Source organism: Trematomus bernacchii, unplaced genomic scaffold, assembly GCF_902827165.1.
Source record: "Trematomus bernacchii unplaced genomic scaffold, fTreBer1.1, whole genome shotgun sequence".
In the NCBI taxonomy this organism is placed as follows: domain Eukaryota; kingdom Metazoa; phylum Chordata; class Actinopteri; order Perciformes; family Nototheniidae; genus Trematomus; species Trematomus bernacchii.
The window spans coordinates 2,100,986-2,123,250 of record NW_022987662.1 but is presented as its reverse complement, the minus strand read 5'-3'; the positions used below and the strand labels follow the sequence as shown (position 1 = coordinate 2,123,250).

At 40.2% G+C, this 22,265-nt stretch overlaps 2 protein-coding genes across 5 annotated transcripts in view; one reads left to right on the top strand and one right to left on the bottom strand.

Annotated features, from left to right (window-relative positions):
* Nucleotides 1-3,170: 3,170 nt before the first annotated feature.
* mtif3 (mitochondrial translational initiation factor 3) lies at nucleotides 3,171-8,432 on the bottom strand. Its single transcript, XM_034135731.1, has 4 exons — nucleotides 8,313-8,432; nucleotides 6,632-7,088; nucleotides 3,664-3,815; nucleotides 3,171-3,453 (listed from the first exon to the last, which is right to left on the bottom strand). Exons 2-4 carry the CDS (start codon nucleotides 7,083-7,085, stop codon nucleotides 3,202-3,204), a joined length of 858 nt encoding a protein of 285 aa, XP_033991622.1. The 5' UTR covers nucleotides 7,086-7,088; nucleotides 8,313-8,432; the 3' UTR covers nucleotides 3,171-3,201.
* A 1,109-nt stretch (nucleotides 8,433-9,541) lies between these two features.
* LOC117486959 overlaps nucleotides 9,542-22,265 on the top strand; it is a 46,984-nt gene continuing 34,260 nt past the window's right edge. For 2 of the 4 annotated variants that reach the window (XM_034135565.1, XM_034135564.1), the window contains exons 1-2: nucleotides 9,543-9,756; nucleotides 9,938-10,072. In XM_034135565.1, the coding sequence (XP_033991456.1) occupies nucleotides 9,702-9,756; nucleotides 9,938-10,072 (190 nt within the window). In that variant the 5' untranslated portion in view covers nucleotides 9,543-9,701. Of the gene's footprint in view, nucleotides 9,757-9,937; nucleotides 10,073-22,265 lie in introns of all 4 variants that reach the window. The other 2 variants (XM_034135563.1, XM_034135562.1) reach the window with 2 other exon arrangements.

The window sequence follows — 22,265 nt, the reverse complement described above, 5'->3', positions numbered from 1 at the left end:
AGTACAGACCGCTGTCAAGGACTGTAATGAGCGTTGCTAAGGAGGATCAAGAAAGAGAAAGGAAAGAGGTTCAAATAAAAACAAATCTTAATAATGAAATGTTTCCACACAAATCATGTTTTGCACATTATTTGGCAGCCCACTTGCAATGCCTTCATGGCCCACTAGGGGGCAGCGGTTTACAGGTTGGGAACCGCTGCTTCACAGTATATTGGTGATGGGTAGAATAAACAAAAGGGGTACTCAAGTAATAAGGCACGACAATAGATGGAAATGATCTCATCAACATTAAGTTCAGACCAAAGATGTTCTGGTTAATCTCTTCAGACAAAACAGTCAATTACTGAATTCTCAAAGGAAATTGATTGATTGATTGATTGAAAAGTTTATTAACAGCTTGTATATTGGGTACAGTACAGTACAGCTCAAAACATACAATTGTTAAGGGGATGCAGACCAGAGAAAGACTTTCGTCTTGTTTACATCAGGGTCCCCCATTTCCAATTCATCATATAATTTAAGACATATAAGACATATTTGACATACAGATGGCTTATTTACAATGTACATACAGTTGGTTTTTTACATACAGATGGCTTATTTACAATTTTCATTTTAGATTTCGTTCTAATACATCCTAACCGGACATTTAAGACATACCAAGTCTACAGATATACAGTTAGTAACAGAGTCTAAAATGCGAGTATATACATAGATGGGGGGGGGAAGCTGTCCATTGTACGACAGGTTGAGATTTGTACCATTACCGGGGCCAGTTTTGCTCTCCCCCGAAGGTGCTCTTTAAGAGAGGTTTTGAAGGTAAGTATAGTTTTACTTTCCTTTACAGTTGTGGGAAGAGCGTTCCACCTTGATGTGGCATAATTCCGAAACGTGTATTCCCCCTTTTTTGTGCCAAATCTGGGTTTTACATGATTTGTAGAGCTCCCTCTGGTGTTATGATCATGGTATTCCTTGACCTTTGGGAATAATTTTGACATGTACATGGGTACCATAGAGGTGTAGTGGATCTTGTAGACCAGGCCCATTGCAAGTAGCTGTACTCTGTCATCTACTCTAAGCCATCCTAGGTTGTCAAAGTGGGCAGAGGTTAGGTGGGTTCTAGATGGAAGGTCAAGCAGTAGTCTGACCAGTTTATTTTGCGATGTTTGAAGTTTTATTTTTAGCGCCTTGGAGGTGCTATGGTACCATGACATGCAAGCATAGTCATAGTACCCTTGAATGAGTGCTCCTGCCAGAGTTTTCAGGGTGTTTTTGTTTACCAGAGAGGAGATCCGGTATAGGAATCTAGTTCTTTGATTGACCTTTTTTATTACATTGGATGCCATTTTGTCACAGGAGAGGTTTGCCTCAAGAATAGATCCTAGGTATGTAATTTCCTTCTTACTAGTGACAATAATGTCACCCACTGCAACTGAGAAGTCGTCGGATTTGCTGAGATTATGTTTCGAACCGAAGAGAATGGACTCTGTTTTACCCAGGTGTAATGATAATTTATTATCGGCGAGCCAGGTGCAGATTCTGCCGAGCTCGGAGCTGAGTGTTTTTTCAACCTGCAATCTGCTCCTGTCAGAGACCAGCAGGGCTGAGTCGTCCGCGAACAGGAACAAGTTGCAGTCACATGCTGATGACATGTCATTTGCATAAATTAGGAACAGTAACGGACCTAATATGCTTCCTTGTGGAACACCACAGCTCACTGGGAGGGGGGGGGGACAGAGTACCGTTTACCTCCACCATCTGTTCTCTCCCCTCCAGGTAGGATTGCATCCAGCTCACCGATAGTTTATCAAAACCAATTGCTTTTAGCTTGTCAATCAGAATGGGGTGATTGACAGTGTCGAAAGCCTTTTGTAGGTCCAGCATCACCATGCCGCAGTATTTACCCTCGTCCACCTCTTGTTTGATGTGGTCGTTCAGATAAAGAAGGCATGTGTCAGTGGAGTGGGATGTTCTAAAGCCAGATTGAAATTCATAGATTAGGCTTTGACATAGCCTGCATCGTGTGTGTGTGTGTGTGTGTGTGTGTGTGTGTGTGTGTGTGTGTGTGTGTGTGTGTGTGTCTGTATATATTAGGGCTGTGCGATTATGGCAAAAATCATAATCACGATTATTTGGGTCAATAATTGATATCACGATTATTAAATACGATTATTCATTGACTTTAAAACAAATACAAATAATAATTTGAACAGTATCTTTTTAACTGTTGATTACCCTGAACGTATAATTCAACTGAAAAACCAATACTAAAATAAATAAAATAAATTATACATTTAAATAAATAATATCAAAATAATAAATACCAATAAACAAGATCAACAAATATTTTGGAGCGCACTTCCACAAGCTACTAAACATAATAAATATGATAAATACAAATAAATGAGACCAAAATGAATTAGATAAAATATGTTGCAGTGCACTGTCACAACCTAGCAAAGCAAAATAATTGTTTTTTTCGATTATGTTGTTTTCGTAATTGTGGCAGGCCAAAATCGTAATTGCGATTAAAATACGATTAATTGCACAGCCCTAGTATATATGCTATCTTATCTGGCTGTCGGACGATCAGTTGTGTGTGTAAGTATATTATCCAAAATATACTTGACCAAGAGTAAATGGTTTTATGCAACAGGACTACTCTTAGAGGTAAGATTCTTTAAAGACATGTGAATCAGATCATTGAATGTCTAACTAACCAGCACAGTATATAATTAAGCAGTTCATTTCTTACCATTTATTTTTATATGGGATAACGACAGGACATTTTTGTGTGTATTTTTCAGAATGTGCCTGTAAAAATTGACCTGCACTTATCAAATAAAGGTAGTCTTTATGTCATATTTTCAAGTACATGGGGCACCATTCTTTAAAAACTCAACATTTGTAGCTGTTTAGCTTTGCGTTTGTTTGTTTGTTTGTTTGTTTATTTAAAGGACAGTGCACATTAATCCACATTGCTGTAAATGAGCCAGTATTGGCCAGCAGGCTAATTTTCAACTGTTGTCCTTGGCAAGATGTTAAATGACCACAACAAGACTAGAGAATGGATAATAGAGCGTGGATGCATCATTATTTTACACCAAGCTTAGTAAAACCTCTACACAACACAAGCACTTCCTGATGAAGCAATTCACACCAAACTGTGAGTTTTCATGAGAATGTTTTATTTCCGTCACATCACTGCTGTAAAGACCCTTCTGTTGTGTCCGTGCTGCTAACAGCAGATGCTTCGCTCTCGCTGGTTGTCGTGCTTTTGTCTCCAGGCGGCACCACCTCTGCTGCAGTCTTCTTCTTCTTATTTAACAGGTCCTTTGCTGAAGGCGGCCTCAGGATGCACATGGCTGCTTGGCCGTCTTGTATGAGTGCCGGCTTAGAAACATAACCCACCGTCTTCTCCATTCGTTCCACCATCTCCTGCAGAGTTATGTCCTGTGTAAAATAGAACAGTGTGTGTGTTAGGATATATTCTTGGGAATACATGCCCAATGTGTGGCTATGAAATTATAATTGAGAGAAGGGGTTGAGAGTTTTGAGCTGAACTGATCATGGAGGCAAGCGAGGTCATGTAAAGGTTAAGAACAGATATTTGCTGAATATTTTTGTTGCAATTCTCAGAAAAAACAAGTGTGTTTTCCTCACCAGGTTGTCTGAAGGTCCCCTCCGTCCTGCTTTCATAGTTATTTTAACGTGTTTCTTCTTCTCCAGCCAGCTCTCCACCCGATTCATCTTAGTGGAGATGTCATGAGAGGAGATGGAAGAGAAGAAGCTGATCTCTTTCACCTGCACGGGGGCTGAGGAGACAACACAGTCAGTCCTGTTTATTATGATGTGTTTGACATGCTGAAACTAATTAGGTTATAGCCAAAGGAACTGAAGAAGTGTCTGCATATATTAAACACAACAACAGAGATGAGGAGATTAAGTAAAGCCTCAGCTAGGGAATTAAAAATAAAACGTGATCGGAATTGCGATGTGACTACTAAATCACAAAACACAAAATAGTTTTCAAAGGTTAAATATGTGTCAAAATACCATTTGAAATAAATATCAACGTGCTGCAGAAATGTGCTGGTGCACACATCGTATTCTACAGACTTAATAAAACTTCTTTGGAACAGATCCTCCAAAATGTTTCATTATTTTAATTAGGGCTGTCAAGTTAATAACACGTTAACGCAATTTATTTTTAACCCCACTAATTATTTTAACGTGCGATTAACGCATGTGTATTTGTCCTCTGCCCGCCCCGTAGTTTCAGAGCCCAAAGGCTTGACGTTGTTGTTGTTGTTGTTGTTGTTGTTGTTGTTAGTTGTTTCCGTTTAAAACCTCTGCACCTACAAACACAAACCGCTTTCTGTGCACGGATCGCTGTGCATTCGTGTGTGGGTTTTTTGAGACTCCCCTGACGGTCACCCGATTCGTATTTGTAATGTTTTCTATCTATAGCCAATCAGATGTCTCCTTCATTCTAAGCCAATCACATGAGCGCGCCCCCACGAGGGTATGATTTCTTGCGTTCATGACACTTCATATACGCATTTTGCGCTGTCCGGAGCTGACAGGTCCATGGAGCCTGCAGGCGCTAATCTCAGGACCGAAGGACCGTAGTATAGTCGTCTTTATTTTTACGGTATTATTATTCAAAGATAAGAAAGGAAGTGTGTGTTATATGAGATGGCAGAGAGGTTTCAGCTCCGATTATTAAATCAAAGAGGCTTAATGTTTTTGATTATATTATTTCACTATAGCTATGTGGACGGTATCAAGGTCCAATGTTAACAAAAATTAATCAATAGCGGGTGTAACTAAAATATAAGATGTTTTTATTTATATAAATAATAATATAAAATATTGTATTTGCGTGCATTACCTGTTCAGAAAGTGGCGCTGTACTGAGAGTGGCGATTTTATTTTGTAATTATACAATACTTGTAATAATGGTGCGTTCACACCGGACGCGATGCGAATAATCGCTCGAGTTTCACGCCGGCTGTCAGCTGTGTTTACTCGCCTCATTCATCCGAGTCAGCTTCTCGAGCCGTACATGAAGCGATACGTCATGAACGCAAGAAATCATACCCTCGTGGGGGCGCGCTCATGTGATTGGCTTAGAATTGAGGAGACATCTGATTGGCTATAGATGGAAAAAATTACAAGTACGAATCGGGTGACCGTCAGGGGAGTCTCAAAAAACCCACACACGAATGCAGAGCGATCCATGCACAGAAAGCGGTTTGTGTTTGCAGGTGCAGCGGTTTTAAACGGAAAACAAATATGTGAGGATCAAAAATACATATGTAAAACTTTTTTCTGTATTTGGATTTTATTTACATGTATATGAAACAGAACACATTTGTGTGTGCATTGAAAAACACAAGTGTGGATCCGGAAATACAAGTGTGAATCCTTCTGTGTGCATGTGTGTATTATGAGACTGTTCTGAGCCCATAGACGAGGGGCTGCGTTAGATCATTCGGATCGCATCCAACGTGTCGACTGCACATCACACCGCATTATTTTGACCCACAGTGGGAACTTCAGTCTCATGCTTTGACTGTTATGAAGACAGAGGAGCGGCATTTCGCCGACAACTGTAAACAGGCTTGTCTGTTTGAGCAACTGGCTCAGTGCAAAGAAGTAGACAGGGTTGGGAGAGAGTGTAAGAGAGAGAGAGAGGTTCCAGGTTGTTGTGTTGAGAATATTCAGGAGAATATTTGTCATTGTTCAAATGATAATAAACAAACATTTGCATAAAGCATATTTGTCCACTCTCCACCCTGCCTCCGACCTTTCTCCCCTGCCCCAAATGGTCCTGGACTCTAACCCCCTAACTCACTTTTCTGCCCATCTCCCATGCTACTGGACTGCACTGAAACTGTACTTTGAACACTTAAATTATATTATTAACATTTTAAACTGTATACCCTGGTTATCTAGGCCCTTTGTTTTGTTTAATGTATACCATGTTTATCTAGGCCCTTTTTTGTTTTTTGTTTTATGTATATATGTCACACTGTAGGACTGCGGGAAACGATATCTCGATATTTCTGGATGTACAACATGTAGAATTATTGACAATAAAGCTGACTTTGACTTTGATATGTTGATAAGAGTATTAAAAACTTGAAAAATATTCCTCTAAGGTACATTTAGAACAGATAAAAAATGTGCGATTAATCGCGATTAACTATGGACATCATGCGATTAAATATTTTAATCGACTGACAGCCCTAATTTTAATATAATTTATAATTAAGATAAATGTAATGATTTAAAAGTGATGATTCCCTCTAATATCGCAAAAATCATATAAGAATTATCAGTCAAAATAATCACAAATAGATACTTTATGTTGATGTTTTCCCTGCTATAGACATTTAAATAAATGTACGTTTTCAAATACAACTATGGTTCAGCTCTGGTTTGTAGGACAAAAAAGGATTTTACCGCAAAATGTGAGAAATATAGTTTACTGCAGCAGAAATAGGTTTCTTTCTAACCTGTTAACCAAATTGTGTCAGCCCTTTGGATTGTTTCCTCACCCTCAGGTTGGAAATCACAGTTTTATATAAATGTCTAATTTGGGTCTATTCCACACACTTCATACCTTTTGCTTTCTGCTTCTCCTGTTGTTTCAGCTGCTCTTCGTGGATCTGTTTGCCGCTCATCAGCCGGTACACGGGAGGATCTTGGTGCTCACTGAGCAGCACTAATTTGAGACCGTTCTTGTCCATGAGTCTGATCACACTCCCGCGGTGCATGGTGCCCAAGTTCTCGCCCGTCTCACTTATCAGCAGAATCTCACGGTGCGGGATGTCATGGCCGACGGAGCCGATTGTGCCGTGAGCTCGAGGACCAGGCTTCTTCTTCTTTGGCGTGGGAGGTTTTTCTGTGTCGTCTACAGCAGAGCAGAATGGAGACCCTCGCCAGGAGGAAGCAATGAGGTTAGATCTCTCACTGCGGATGGTGAATCTTGACGCTGGTGTCCAGTATCCATGGCTGCCAACACACACAGCTTTCACTGTGCGGCTCAGCATCCACCTCACACAACCTGCAGACATTTCCTAGGTTAAAAAAGAGAGTGTATTATTATTATTATTTGACATGTGATTCATAGTTGAGAAAAAAATCCCTCTCTTCTACCACAATGTCAGTTCATTTTCCTGCAAACTGACAGACAAACAAAATGACTGCCGTTTTAAGTGCATATTTACAAACAAGGCAATAAGCATGGTGCGTTTTTTTCTTTATGCTCTTCATCAATGTATACGTTTTTTATTTGTTACTGTTATATCTGATATACTGGCCTTGACACATACAGAAAAAAGCATTTATTGCCTTACTTATCTTGCGTTTCTCTTGCCTCTGTAGGAAATGTGAGTAATATCTTGAAAAAAAAAAGTGCATGTGGGCTGGGCACATTTGGGTGAATGACACCTTAATAATACAATGTTTATTTAGTCACAATCAAAATCTGAATATTTGATCCTGGTGGCAAATTGGGTTAATCATTCAATATTAAATGGGTGTTATGTTAAATGTCTTCTCTGCATCATGAATAACATCTTGTGTGAGACTTGTACACAATGCATGTCCAAAGTCAGTACATCAAGTTGGGAAATTCAATGTCCAGTTTAATAAGTATCCACTAGGCCAGCCCTCATTTAAAAAAACAACAAATGAACGTTTTGCTTTCATATCCGTCACTATTCACACCACACACATCACAAATGAGCCATTTCTCAATCCGTCTGGGTCCATTGTGGTATTCGGCATTTACTTCAATACTTATTTAAAGGAAGTTTTAATCTTTTATTTGTCTTTCAAAGAAGTTGGTTCGACAGCGTCTGCAGGTAAAACACAGTATTGACTACTCCAACCGATTTTACAAGCTTGTTAAGTGTAAAGTTCACTAGTAAGTCAGTAAACCTTAATTATTTACAAAATGCCTTGCAGTAAATGCATGTGTTGAACTGGTGTGGAATTAAAATGTCAACATTAACTTCTAAGAGTTAACATGGGAGGCTGTAGTTGACAGAGGGAGTTGTTAAAGTAATATAGGCTGAGTTTAGTTAAGACCTAACAATAGGAACATGAACTTTCAATTAATACACTCTTGGTGGTAAGTGGTGTCATTGAGAAATATTACCTTGTTCTCTAATTATACACAAGCGGTTAAAACACTAATACAGGAACACATGGTTGAATAAAGATAAGCGCAAATCTCGCAGGGCATTACATTCTCGCAATTAATAACTGTATGTTCTGTAATTTTGCTGTTTACTCACTGAATATCAATGTCATGTAGTCATGCTTTCTGCAGCAGGGTGACTGTTGTGTATACTTCCGCCATCTTTTCCTTCTTCTTCTTCTTCTCTCAGGTTCATGGCGGTTACTAAGCAACGATCTGGTGCATTACCGCCACTTACTGGACTGAGGAGTAGCGCAGAAGATTGGAAGAAAAATAAGTATTTTAAATACATAAACAGGTTTAGGAAGTAACGTATTCAGAGATGGAAAGTAACTAAGTACAAAGTACTGTACTTGAGTACAATTTTGAGATACTTGTACTTTACTTGAGTATTTAATTGTAGGCCTATGCTACTTTGTATTTCTACTCCACTACAATTCAGGGGCAAATGGTGTACTTTTACTCCACTACATGTATTTTGTACCTTTGGTTACTTTACAGATGTGGATTAATGATGTGAAATACAAACAACACTTAAATCAGACTTTAGTTACACCTGGAGTAAATTCACAATCTACCCTGCAGTATACAAAGTCATTAAAACTAGCTGCACCTTTACCAGCTTTGATAACACTTTAATGATCAATAATTATAATCAAAACATATCATATATATTATTATTACTTTAAATATACTTTGATGCTAATACTTTTGTACTTTTACCTGAGTAACATTTTGAATGCAGGACTTGTACTTCTACTTTTAATGAAGTACCACATCTAAGTACTTCTCCCACCTCTTAACGTATTACATGCAGTAGTAAGGAAACTTAGCTCATTTACTCAAGTGCTGTGCATAAGTAGAAAATGTAGGTACTTGTACTTTATTTTAGATATCTAGATACGTGTTTCTTTGCAGCTTTAAAATATACATTTAACACTCCAAGCCCAGTAAATTAATAAAACACACAACTTGAATATTTACAATTTAGCTGATTTGAAAAAACATTACAAAAATGATACAATCTTTTTCTATCGAATGTTTTTGTGTAAGGTTTTTTAATATTTAATTTATTTTAAAGCAGATACTAGTGTTTGTCACACACACTACTGTACATCAACACCACTATTCATTCCTTGAATTAATTTACATAGTGCCTAGATTTTATCTAAACATCAGGATATTTTGCTTATTTCTGCACGAAGGCATTTTTAGGTACTGTGAATTTGCAAAACAAAATGATTGTGCCTGCAGCAGGTAGTTATGCAAAGTCAGTCATACAACATATTAGTGTGGCTATCCGGTACAGTTGCTTTTGGTAAATGATGCTGCTTTGACCGGACTCAACCAGAGAGAGGTAGGAGTTAAAGTAGATTTGTCTTGTTGGAGAAACAGTGCTTTAATTTGGAACAATACTTGTTATAAGTCCTGTGTAGCAGTGAATGGATCCCGCACCCTGATCGAGACTTAGTGCCATTGAAAGATCATGAGCTGGAAGATTTGCGTTTTATTTGCGGGCCTGCTGTGGATTCATCCTGTTTGTAAGTTGACATGATTTCCTAACACTAAAGTCCAGCAAATATCACATTGAAATATTCTCTTGACATATTTAATCATGAAAATAGAAGACATAATCCTCTATTCTGTTATAATTATTATAATGTGTAAAAGAAATTGTGTAATAATATGGCAATTTTTTACTTCTTATCTGATTCTATTTAGCCAGTGACTGCGATGACCAAAAGAAAAAGGAATTCAAAACATTTAGAAAATGCTTAGCAAAGGGGACAAGCAAGCATTTTATTATTCAAAACAGCGTCAATTTCTTCACCGATGCACGAACCGTCTGGAAGGAAGGTGAGTCTAAACTATAATAAACATTTTAATAACAGTAGATGTTGGTGGTTTTTAAAACATCCTAATAAAGTCTGGAAGGAAGGGTGCACATTTACAGCTTTATTTGTATCTAAAAGCTATATTTATGTTTTTACACTGGTAAAATAATGGGGAACAGCAGCATATTTTTTAGTATCAATGTAGGGTCCATCTGATGAGTGAAGATAATGTAATGTTTATTTTTAATATGCTTAAATATTGTGTATTTTGTATTTTGTTGTTTTGTTATAGTTTTAATATACATTTAAAAATATTTGTCATTATGTATGCTGCCTTTGAATATCTACACTTCTGTAAAAGGTTAGGAGTAAACCATCTGTTATGAAAGTGTTCACTTTTAGGGATAGGATAGGGTTTGGATTGTTTGAAGTGCGGTTGTCCACCCTCGTCAATACCAAATATTTATATTTTTATACTTTTGTGTATTTATACTTTTACTGCTGTCTATTTTGCAGAGGTTTGAGAAGTACTCAGATCTTGTACTTCAGTAAAAGTAGAAATACCAGAGTGTAGAAATACTCAAGTAAAAGTCCTGCAATCAAAATGTTACTCAAGTAAAAGTAGAAAAGTATTATCATCAAAATAAACTCAAAGTACCAAAAGTAAAAGTAGTCATTGTGCAGATTGGTCCATTTCAGAATAATATATATGATATGTTTTATAATTATTGATGCATTAAAGTGTTATCAAAGCTGGTAAAGGTGCAGCTAGTTGTAATGACTTTCTATACTGCAGGGTAGCTTGTGAATTTACTCCAGGTGGAACTAAAGTCTGATTTAAGTGTTGATTATATTTCACATAATTAAAGGTGGGGTAGGTAAGTTTGAGAAACCGGCTCGAGATACACTTTTTGTTATATTCAATGGAATGCTCTTAACATCCCGATAGCAATGAATATCTTAAGTGCTTTGACAAAAAATCCATACAAAAATGTCATCTGTGGAAGCCGTAGTACTGTAAAAAGCATGACCAATCATCTGAGCCGGCCCGACTAAAAAACTGGATGGCCTACCTGCCTGTCAGCCTTCCATCTGTGCACAAACTTATCTCGTGCTCTCATTGGTCATGTGCAGTGGCGTTTTTATATGTACAAAAGTGGTGGGGCACAAAAAACTTAGATGTCTATAGCTTCTGCAGTGACGTGCAGTGAGGTTCATGGCTGGTGAGGCACTGGCACTGACTCTTCAGGTTTACAAATATTATATTTTGACCTAAACCAAAATATAATATTATTTTCAAAAGCTTTTTTTGTCTGATGCTTCGATTAATTTTAAACAGACAGTTCAACAAAAGGATACCCAAAAAATGTAATTTTATCATTTAAATATTGAATTGTTCTCTCTTAGTAAGATCCCATTTTCAATAAAATGGCGGTCTTACCTTGACTTGAAGATGAAGTCCATTTTCCTATCCTTCTGGACAAACATTTCTATTACTTTTTTGTAAAAGTCCTCCTTATCTTCTTGTAGTTTCAAAAGTCTATCATAAATCTAATCCATAGATTTATGATAAAAAAATTATAAAAGTAGGGTAGACATGTGGATGTTATCCGGCTAATCAAAACGTGCATTTATCTAACAGGTACGTTTCCCACAGATCTTATTTTGAGCTATTTTCTAAAATCCTCTGGAGAAATCTCATTGCTTTTTTGTGCTTACTTCCTGGTTTTAGGACGCGCCACTGCAGCTCTCTCGTCTCCTCTTCACACAGCACACTTTTCGCGGCACACGTACTTACAGCCAATCAGCTCTGAATGATTTGAGATGACGTATGGTGGGGATGGTAGCTCCGTGCCCCTCTGGTCATTATTTTTTTGCCACACACAATACATTACAAAATACTCTGAGCATGCGCAGTGTAGTTTTTACAGTCACGTTCACTTCACAGCGAGAGGAAGGGGCATAATCAGGTTTTGTCCCACATGGCTCTAAACAGCTCAATAGGCACACACTGTGACTGTAGACACACTAATTAGAAGAACACAGACTAAAACAGCAATGTACAGACGAATCAGATGATTAAACATGATCTTAAAATATATTTTATATATTTTTTTATTTATTTTTTTGCATTTTTGTAATCATTATTTGTAATACTTTCTGCTGACACTAGGTGGGGCTGTGCCCCACCTGCCCCTAATGACCAGTCGCCACTGGTCATGTGCACGTTCGTGTGTGTTGGAGGAGGGGCTCTGTAAGGAAGTGGCAGATTTTTTCCGGTTGTGTATTTTCAAATTCTAGCGCACTCGAGCTGGTTTCTCCAAAATGACTTACCCCACCTTTAATCCAAATCTGTAAAGTAACTAAAGGTATTCAATAAATGTAGTGGAGTGAAAATACACCATTTACCTCTGAATGTAAGTGTAGTAGAAGTGCAAAGTAGCATAAAATGGAAATACTCAAATAAAGTACAAGTATCTCAAAATTGTACTTAAGTAGGCTACAGTATTTGGGTAAATGTACTTAGTTACTTCCCACCTCTGCAGGGGCGGATCTACCGCCGGGCTGGCATGGGGTGGCAACTGCCACCCTAAAAATAGGCCTTGCCATCCCAGCTGCCACCCCAGTTGGCAGCTTTGTTTTGAAAGAAAAGTTGTGACTCATCGGACATTTATGAGAGAAAATCTCTAATGTCCGAGTGCAAGTGAATGCAGCACATGACGCGAGCCTTGTGTAATATGGGATTAGTTTTGGTTCATAAAGATAAAGCAACACTTTCTCAGAATCAAGCAAAACTAAGAGTTTAAGAGAAAAAAAAACCGAGTCAAGCAAAATTAATTTAATTTCAAAAATAAAACTACAAGTTGCAAACAAATCATTTGTGTAATCATGTAAACTATAAGTATTTTTTCTTGGTTTTAACATATCTCTTTGTTAGCAGTTCTCTTTGCTTCTTTCTCAATGATCAGACTTTTGCTCTCGCTGCAGGTCTCTCGTTTGGGCTCCCTCATTTGTTTTTTTCGATTTTGACACAAACGTCCCAGGTGGGCGGGACTTTCAGGGGTGCGTCCCCATTGGCTACTCAGTACAGTACAACTCATGCATCAAACTCCGGAGTCCACTCGGCCACGTTTGTGTTGGTGTCTCCTGGGGAGTTTTCATGAAAATATCGGACTTATCTTATGGATTGCTGTGCATTATACTTGTGTTGTGTAGTTTATATTTTATTCCAACTTTAAATATTTTAATACCTGAACACACTGCTGCTGTTAAATAATTTCCTAATTTGGGATTGATAAAGTGTCTGTCTGTCTATTTATTTATTTTATAGATTACAAAAACACATCTATGTATTTTCAAGCTAAAGGTGATACACAATATAAACCGTATACTGTTATTTTTCAAAGACATGTTACATTTCAAAAGCATATATTGCTATATTTAGGACAAACAATTAAAGACTGCTTTAACAAATTCTACAATATAAAAGTGGCAGATTTGCTTTATTAAACAGACCAGACCTAGGTTGCATACCAACACAATTAGGAACATGCTCACATCTTACTATGTTGGTCTGAAGAGCTGAAGCATTCATACACAAGGGATAAAAACTGTGTCTCATTCTATATCCTGTGAGAAAATGATATACATTTAGCATTAAAAATTCGACATACTATTCCTGAGGAAGATCTGAATAATCAACACATTTGAATGGAACCTCTAACATGTTCATGTAGAATAAAGACAAAAGAGTGATTATACAAATTACATTTATTGAAATTTTAACCAGAAGATTAAGTCTCAAAGAATGTTTTAAATAAAAGGACATAAAACAAAAAGGTGGATAATAATAAAATCTATTAAATGTACAGTATATGTAAAGACATTTGGTCAAATGAAATGACACTGAGCAAGTGATAACAGCAACGCCTAGCGTGGATGAAGATGGTGCAAGTCTTTCTTCATGCCCCCCCTCCGTGCTGTCCCCTCAGAGGAAGTGGGAAAACGGGATAAGACCTCTGGACACCACGCTGTCTCAATGATCCACACTGTTAATATGAGAGGAAATGAAAAATATGAAATTAACAAATAAAACACAGCTCAGGGACAGTCATGAACGGTAGGTTTTCCGACAAACTAACTCAGCCTCCATTGATTTTCATATCAAATTAGCGTGTTAATAAAATAAGCTATCATGGCTTATACTTGCATATCTAAACAGAATCATGAAAGCCTGTTGGTAGAGTCAGGCACACGAGTCCATTTGAGTGTGTGCGCCGGTGTCTGAACGCTCACTCACTGCTAGCTATGTAGCTAACTGTCCCTACTGTTAAGGCACGGACACACCAGGCCGATTATCGGCGTCGGTGGGCGTCCACACACCCTACTCAGATAGGTGTGTCCCGCACGGTCCCGCACGGTGGGGTCTTTTCAGCCGGGCCGACGCCTTTTCGGATGAAAACCCGCCGATTCAACATGTCGGTTATCACGCAGTCTGTCTTCCGGTTGTTGCCTCTTTTGAATGACGAATACACACTACCGCCGCCTGCTGGTAAGGAGAGTTATTGCCACTCACGCATGCGCAGTTCGTACGTGCTTCTTGGCGGTCGCCTGAAGTCTTTGCGGTGTGTTCCAGTGCGACACATGGCCGAAACGCAGAGACGCGAGGCGACGCAACAGTCGGGGTCCGTCTGTGTCAGTTCTTTGTTGTCAGATTGGTGTGTCCGGGCCATTAGCCTACTTAGCTTGCATTGTTATGGATCTAAAGGTAGCAAAAGCTAACTTTCATAGCACAGCTTTTTTTAATTTATATTTTTACTTCTCACTTAACACAATAAAGAAACAGACCGTATAGTATTACATTACATTACATTGCATTTAGCTGACGCTTTTATCCAAAGCGACTTACAATAAGTGCATTCGACCAGGAAGATACAAACTTGAAGAAAACAGAATCATATAAGTACATCAGGTTTCATAGAGCCAAACATTTCAAGTGCTACTCAACAGGCTTTAGATAAGCCAGTCCTTTGTTAGTATATAAGTCCTTTATTAGTATATAAGTGCTTTGTTAGAAATTCTTTGTTAGTAGTTCTATCGCTCGAAGTGGAGTCGAAAGAGATGAGTTTTCAGTCTGCGCCGGAAGTTGTGTAAGCTTTCTGCTGTCCTGATGTCAATGGGGAGCTCATTCCACCATTTTGGAGCCAGGATAGCAAACCCACGTGTTTTTGCTGATGGGAACTTGGGTCCCCCTCGCAGTGCTGGTGCAGCGAGCCGTTTGGCCGATGCAGAGCGGAGTGCGCGTGCTGGGGTGTATGGTTTAACCATGTCCTGGATGTAGGAAGGGCCAGATCCATTCGCAGCATGGTACGCAAGTACCATTGTCTTGAAGTGGATTCTAGCAGTTACTGGAAGCCAGTGAAGTGAGCGGAGGAGCGGTGTGGTGTGGGAACATTTTGGAAGGTTGAAGACCAGACGAGCCGCTGCATTCTGGATGAGCTGCAGAGGTCGGATGGCACATGCAGGTAGACCAGCCAGGAGGGAGTTGCAGTAGTCTAGGCGTGAGATGACGAGAGCCTGGGCCAGAACCTGCGTCGCTTTCTGGGTCAGATGGGGACGTATCCTCCTGATGTTGTAAAGCGTGTATCTGCAGCAGCGGGTTGTAGCAGCGATGTTTGCAGTGAAGGACAGTTTGTTATCTAGGGTCACACCCAGATTCGAGTCGGGGAAACAATAGAGGTGCCGATGTTGATTGTTAGGTCAAGAGTGGGACAATCTTTTCCCGGAAGGAAAAGCAGTTCAGTCTTGTCAACGTTGAGCTTGAGGTGGTGAGCAGACATCCACTGAGAGATGTGTGCTAGACAAGCAGAGATGCGTGCAACGACCTGGGTCTCTGAGCGGGGAAAGGAGAGAATAAATTGGGTGTCGTCAGCGTAGCAGTGGTATGAAAAACCATGCGGGCTAATGACAGATCCGAGCGAGTTTGTGTACAAGGAGAAGAGGAGGGGACCAAGAACAGAGCCCTGAGGGACCCCTGTAGTTAATTGACAAGGGTCGGACTCTGACCCGCAAGTTACCCTGTAGGTACGGTCTTTGAGGTATGAGGTGAGGAGGGAAAGTGCAGAGCCTGAAACTCCAAGATCTTGGAGAGTGCGAAGGAGGATCTGATGATTCACCGTGTTGAATGCAGCAGACAGGCCCAAAAGGATGATGACAGAGGAGAGGGAGGCTGCTTTAGCCGTGTGCAGTTCCTCAGAGACAGCACAGCACAAACAACACAAATGATCAATACTTACATATATTTTCACTTGTAGTATTATAATAATTTAAATGCTGGTTCTTCTGGGGGTGTTCTATCCACGCTCAGCTACCGCCACCGCAGCTGCCTGCACTGTACAATCGCTGGAGGACTGGGCTGTCACTCAAAAACTGAGTAGCCAATGGGGACACACCCCTGAAAGTCCCGCCCACCTGGGACGTTTGTGTCAAAATCGAAAACAAAAAATGAGGGAGCGCAAACGAGAAGAGCTGCAGCGAGAGCAAAAGTATGATCATTGAGAAAGAAGCAAAGAGAACTACAAACAAAGAGATATGTTAAAACAAAGAAAAAATACTTATAGTTTACATGATTACACAAATGATTTGTTTGCAACTTATAGTTTTATTTTTTAAATTAAATTTATTTTGCTTGACTCAGTTTTTTTTTCTCTTAAACTCTTAGTTTTGCTTGATTCTAAGAAAATGTTGCTTTATCTTTATGAAACAAAACTAATCCCATAGAGTAACCCCTAAATAAAATATCAATATTGTGGCTTTCCAAGTTAACATTGATTGATATGACTGCGTTTAAATCAGCATATACTTCTGCCAGGGGATGCCACCCCTCAAAATTTCCTGCCACCCTCTTGCCACCCCATGAATATTTTTTCTAGATCCACCCCTGCACCCCTCTAGAATAGGCGCGTTCACACCGGAGTACTTTTACCCGTTTAATTCCGTTAGTGCCTGGAATTTTGCGTTTACACCAAAAAGATAACTTAGTTCTGAGAACTTTTACCCCCATTTTCAGTCCCTGCTAGAGAGGTGGTAGGCCTACTATCCTGGAGAGAAAAAAGTACCAGTTCTGATTGGCTGGGCGAATTGCAAATCACACCCCGTAAAACTCTGAAAAGTTTTGTGAAGCCGCCATTGTATTTGCTGGCATTAGCATTATTAGCATTAGCATTAGCCCCTGCGCACCAACGGAGAGAGAATAACTTATGGCAACACAAAATAAAACATGGGAGTGGTGGAGATGAGGAGGTGTCGGCGTTCTGGCGATTTACTCGGAAGGCTTCAGTAGAAGCTGCTGGGAGTCCCAGCAGCTTCTACTGAAGCCAGTCCCCAACTCCGGGGACTTCCGGCCGGGGACTTCGGGTGGCAGTATACGCCGTGAAGTGGTTTGCGGCCTGCCAGTAAACCCAAAGCAGAAGAAGAAGAAGTGATGTCAGCGGCTTCATTTGCGTAATCTTCCCTCAGGGAACTTATTCCGGTGTGAACGCGATCTGTACTTAGTTCCATGGGGGTACTTAGTGCCGGGCACTAAGTGCCGGCACTAAGTACGGCAAAGTACTTGGTGTGAAAGCGGCTAATAAGCCCAATGGTTTCAACCATATTGCATCAGTAACGTGCACTTGTTGTTATAACAAGATCGCAAGGACACTGATAGCGATCGGACAATTGAGTGTTGTTCAGTTTGTGTGTTGTGGAACATGCGTGTGCGTGCATGAAAATATAGCACACACCCAATTACAATTGCATGTTCAATTCACTACCCTGGAAGTTAATAAAGTTGGAACAGCCTGTGGACAGCCGTTCTTCCTTGCATGTCAGTCGCCGACACCTTCTTACAGAGGACAGGCAAATCTAGCTGCAGCATGACCCGTATATTTTCGCACGCCGTGTTCTCAACACATGTTTTTTAGAAATGTTTTACATTTTCAACATCGTGGATACATCCTTATAGAGAGGCAAAGTCCCTCCCTTTCCGGGGGACCTCCATGGGACCTTCTTTCGGAAAAAGTATGTATTGAAGTCAATGGCGAGAGAAAGCTTATCTTTCGATCCCGTTTGAATTGTGCCACGAATTACACACATGATGTTTGTCAATTTAAAAGATAATAATAAAAATGGGTCGTAAAACTGTGAAGTAACACTTTTTTTGTGTGAAACCGCTCAATGAACTACATCTCCCGTCTCGCACCACACACCAAGACGACCGTCACGTTGGCACATTTCACTTCTTTCTTTCAGAATGAGGCGAAAAGTATTAAAAGAGGTGAAAATCACTACAAGTCTGGGCATGTTAAGAGCTGTACATACACACAAGGGGAGTTAGTCGGTTCCGTAAGAGCAGTGGCGGTTCTAGACCAATTTGACTCGGGGGGCCAGGCTGGGGCCAGTTATTTTCTGAGGGGGGCACAATAAAAGCACGACGAAAAAGACAAAGACAGTATGAAGTAATTGCGCACAAGGGTGTAACTTTGGTTTGAGAAGTGGGGGGGGGGACAAAACAGGGGGTCCTCCGCAATGAAACATTTTCTCGATTTAATTCCATTTCCTGCCTTTCTACAAATATATTAGGGACTATAGCGTTAAAAAATCCAAGAAAAATGTGTAGTGTATATAATGAGTGTGCAAACTTATCTAGTATCCTTTCCATGTTAACCTGTTTTATTTGTGGGTGGACTTCACATTCTCTGGGTCCGGGGGCATGCACCCCCGGGAAGATTTATGTCTTTAAATTGAAGTTGAATGCATCAATCTGGTGCACTTTGAGGGCAAAATTAAGAGATTTATGGATACAGCTCTCAACACTCATATGAAACAGAACTGTATATATTTAAATAATCAAAAAACCATCAGAATATGCTCACAACCAATAACAAATCATTTAAACTTATATATTTTATAAACTCCTCTCTCCTATCTTTATCTTACCTAGTCTGCATTCTTTCTTTTTATTTATGCATATTTTACTAATCACTCCCCTTTTAAACTGTGTTTTTTATTTTTTACTGACCTATAGTACACTTATTTTTTACAACTATATTACATAGATGGAAATATTTGTTTACATAGATGACCAAACCGTTTGAGACCCACTGAGATAACTTAGACTAAAGTTTACAATCTAATCGCTCAGCGAGTCCTTTACCTCAGGGGTTCCCAACCTTTATTGTGCCAAGGACCGGTAGATACATTAAAAAAAAATCGCGGACCGGTTGTCAATTTTAACTGATTTTAATATTTACTCACCACCAGCAGGTAGCAACAGAGGCTAATTGTATGTAACAGCCTGAACAAATACTAGAACAATATGCATCCAAAACATATTAACAAAGTTTAAAAAAGAACCTGTGTTGTTTTTTGGTTTTTCGGAAAACCAAAAAACCGACGTTATTCAGTTTTTAAAACCAAAACGGGGAAAACAGATAAATCAACGTTTTGGTTTTGTTTGTATGATTTACGGATAATCCAGTGAATGCTGGGAAAATGTCGTTCATTCCGGTGCACTCCCGACAGCATTTAGCACTACATCAAGATTAAGATTAAACTAATTTATTTTGGGAACAGCCGCATATATGCCGGTGTCGGACAGACACAAACACACCGAACACACAGAGCTGAGCTGAGCAGAGCACATACACACACACATCATGCGCCTTGGTGGACTGACTGGACATCTCCTTCATAAAACTAATAAAAGGGGGAGTAATCGGGCAGTTCGATGTGTGTAGATGTGTGTGTGGTTAACACGTAGCAGCCTGCAGTCACTCTTAAACTGTTCTGATTAAGTTAAACACAGCGAATTCGGTGCGTAAAAAGGCACAGCTCTTTACCGAGTATACGTCCCGCTGCCTCCTGATGCTGCAGCCATTTCATGAAGGAGGGTTTCCTTCTATAAAACAGCTGCGGGCAGCAGATCGTGAGAGTCCCGGACATTAATTCATAGATCAAGGCATACTGGTTTACTCTCCTGTTTTGCCAATCCAGTGCTTAAACAAATAGCTCTACACCCCTGGCCGACATGTCCTTAAAATGAAGTCCGAGTTTGAAATATATCTCAAATAATGTATGCACCACCATTTCCCCACATAACATAACAGTCTGCAATCAAACGGTTGTCTCCTGTGCGCTCCTCTTCCTACTTGGCGCACCGGTAACATGCTCGTGCGCACAAGAGGCTGAGACCTTATGAGCCGCCGAATCCCTCGGAACATCATAAAAGCCATTTTCAACGGTTTTCTGGTGAAAGATTAACTAGCTACTGGATGAAATAATATGACTGGTGGCATAGGTGCGAAAATTAAACACTTTTTGAAAAAAATATTATGATAAATATTTTTATATATTTATAATTCTGCAAATATTACGATAAACTCACAGCTATTTCGCGGCCCGGCAGTAACACCTCCGCGGCCCGGTACCGGTCCGCGGACCGGGGGTTGGGAACCCCTGCTTTACCTCACTGAGCTGACGTTATCTCAGCCTCTCAGTCCGACAGGAGAGGACTCCCCCTCTCCTTATTGTTGAAACAGCTTCTAATCTCCATTAGCACCGAGCTAGCACCAGATGCTAACAACAACCCCCGTATCTCTCTCTCTCTCTCTCTCTCTCTCTCTCTCTCTCTCTCTCTCTCACAAAATGCGCTCGTGCCACACACACACCACACACCACGACCGCTTGCGTAAACATTTTTTAATAAACACATTTGAAAAGTGGGGGGGACACAAATGGGATTTTGAAAAGTGGGGAGGACATGTTCCCCCTGTCCCCAGTGGAAATTACGCCCATGATTGCGCATAAGAAAACAATGCAATACAGTTATTGGTATTTGTTTCAGTACACATATTTATTTCAGATACTTATAGTTACAGTTTTTACGCTCTAATGGGTCCGACTAGAATGACAAATAGCGTTAGTTCCGCCTATTCCGTCAGCCACAGGCAGTGGCGTCGCCTGGCCTGGGCATCCGGGGCTTTAGCCCCGAATGTTTTTTCTGTAGCCCCGGACAATTCTCCCTCAATAATATAATACATTAACCGTGCTTTACGTGAATCTCATCATGACACAAGAGAGGACGGCAGCACTGTAATTTCCCGTGTTCAGTGAATGCAACAGAGGCATGACACCAGACCAATCAGAGAGTTGCATGGAAATAAACGTGTGCTTGTGTCATTCAAGCTCGGCTCTGTGTGTGTGTGTGGCAATAGCGCATTTAGTGTGATAGAGAGAGAGAGAGGGAGAGAGGGGGAGGGAGGGACGGTGACTGTCAGCATGGACCGTGTTGTTAGCATCTGGTTAGCTCGCTGCACTAACGGACATAAGGAGCTGTTTGTTCCACAAGAAGCTGGAGGAGAGTCCTCTCCTCAGACTGAGGCGCCGTTTACACGAGGAGAAAACTGCTTGTATCTGCATAGTTTCGCGTGCGTATAGCCCTATTATTTACACGAGGCCGATAGAAACTGACCCCACAAACGATAACGGGTCCCAAGGTGGATAGATTTGCAAACGAAACGCTCTGGGGGGTCAACCGAGTCCGTGTAATCACCTCTATACGAATATTTCCTGAAAAAATAGCGAAAAAAAAAAAAAATAGCACCTCTCCTGCTCACTGCTGTAGCAACCATCAAAAATAGCTGTGTTAATTAAACGCACAAGGGGTTCTTGAATGAAATAATATTATAAAAGGCAAACCAGAATTGTTAACGCCCAATATACTCCTTAAACAAAATAAACAGAGTCAGATTTCATGCATTGATCCATTATATTGACAAAGGTGCATCTCACCCGGTGTTTGTAGAGAATATCTCTCTTTCTGAGCCGTCCTCTCGATGCAATATCCACAGAGACGTGCTTCTTGGTTTCTTTCAGTTAACTTCCCCGTTGCATTTATCCATATGCTGAGGAAATGACTATATCCCGCTGAATACCAGCAATCGCCACACACACTGACTTCCTCCTGTCAGTAGCTACTGCTAGTGCTACTGCTACTGACCATGCTACAGATATTAGTGCAAAAATATACAGCTCCTCTACCACAACCATCAGCAACAACAGATTCGGTTTCTTTCAGTTTCAGTTTCAGGGCTTAAACAGAAGGGTAGCCATGGCAACATTGCTGCGGGGCTGCTCCAGGCTGCTCTTCTTCGCGGCTTTTGGTGTATTTTGGC

What these genes read in the sequence shown, in the direction of transcription:
- mtif3 (XM_034135731.1), bottom strand. Translation starts at nt 7,085, where the DNA reads ATGTCTGCAGGTTGTGTGAGGTGGATGCTGAGCCGCACAGTGAAAGCT. An exon ending in GGAGAAGCAGAAAGCAAAAG is followed by an intron (nt 3,816 to 6,631) that starts GTATGAAGTGTG and finishes TTGTCTCCTCAG; the next exon opens with CCCCCGTGCAGGTGAAAGAG. An exon ending in GGGGACCTTCAGACAACCTG is followed by an intron (nt 3,454 to 3,663) that starts GTGAGGAAAACA and finishes TATTTTACACAG; the next exon opens with GACATAACTCTGCAGGAGAT.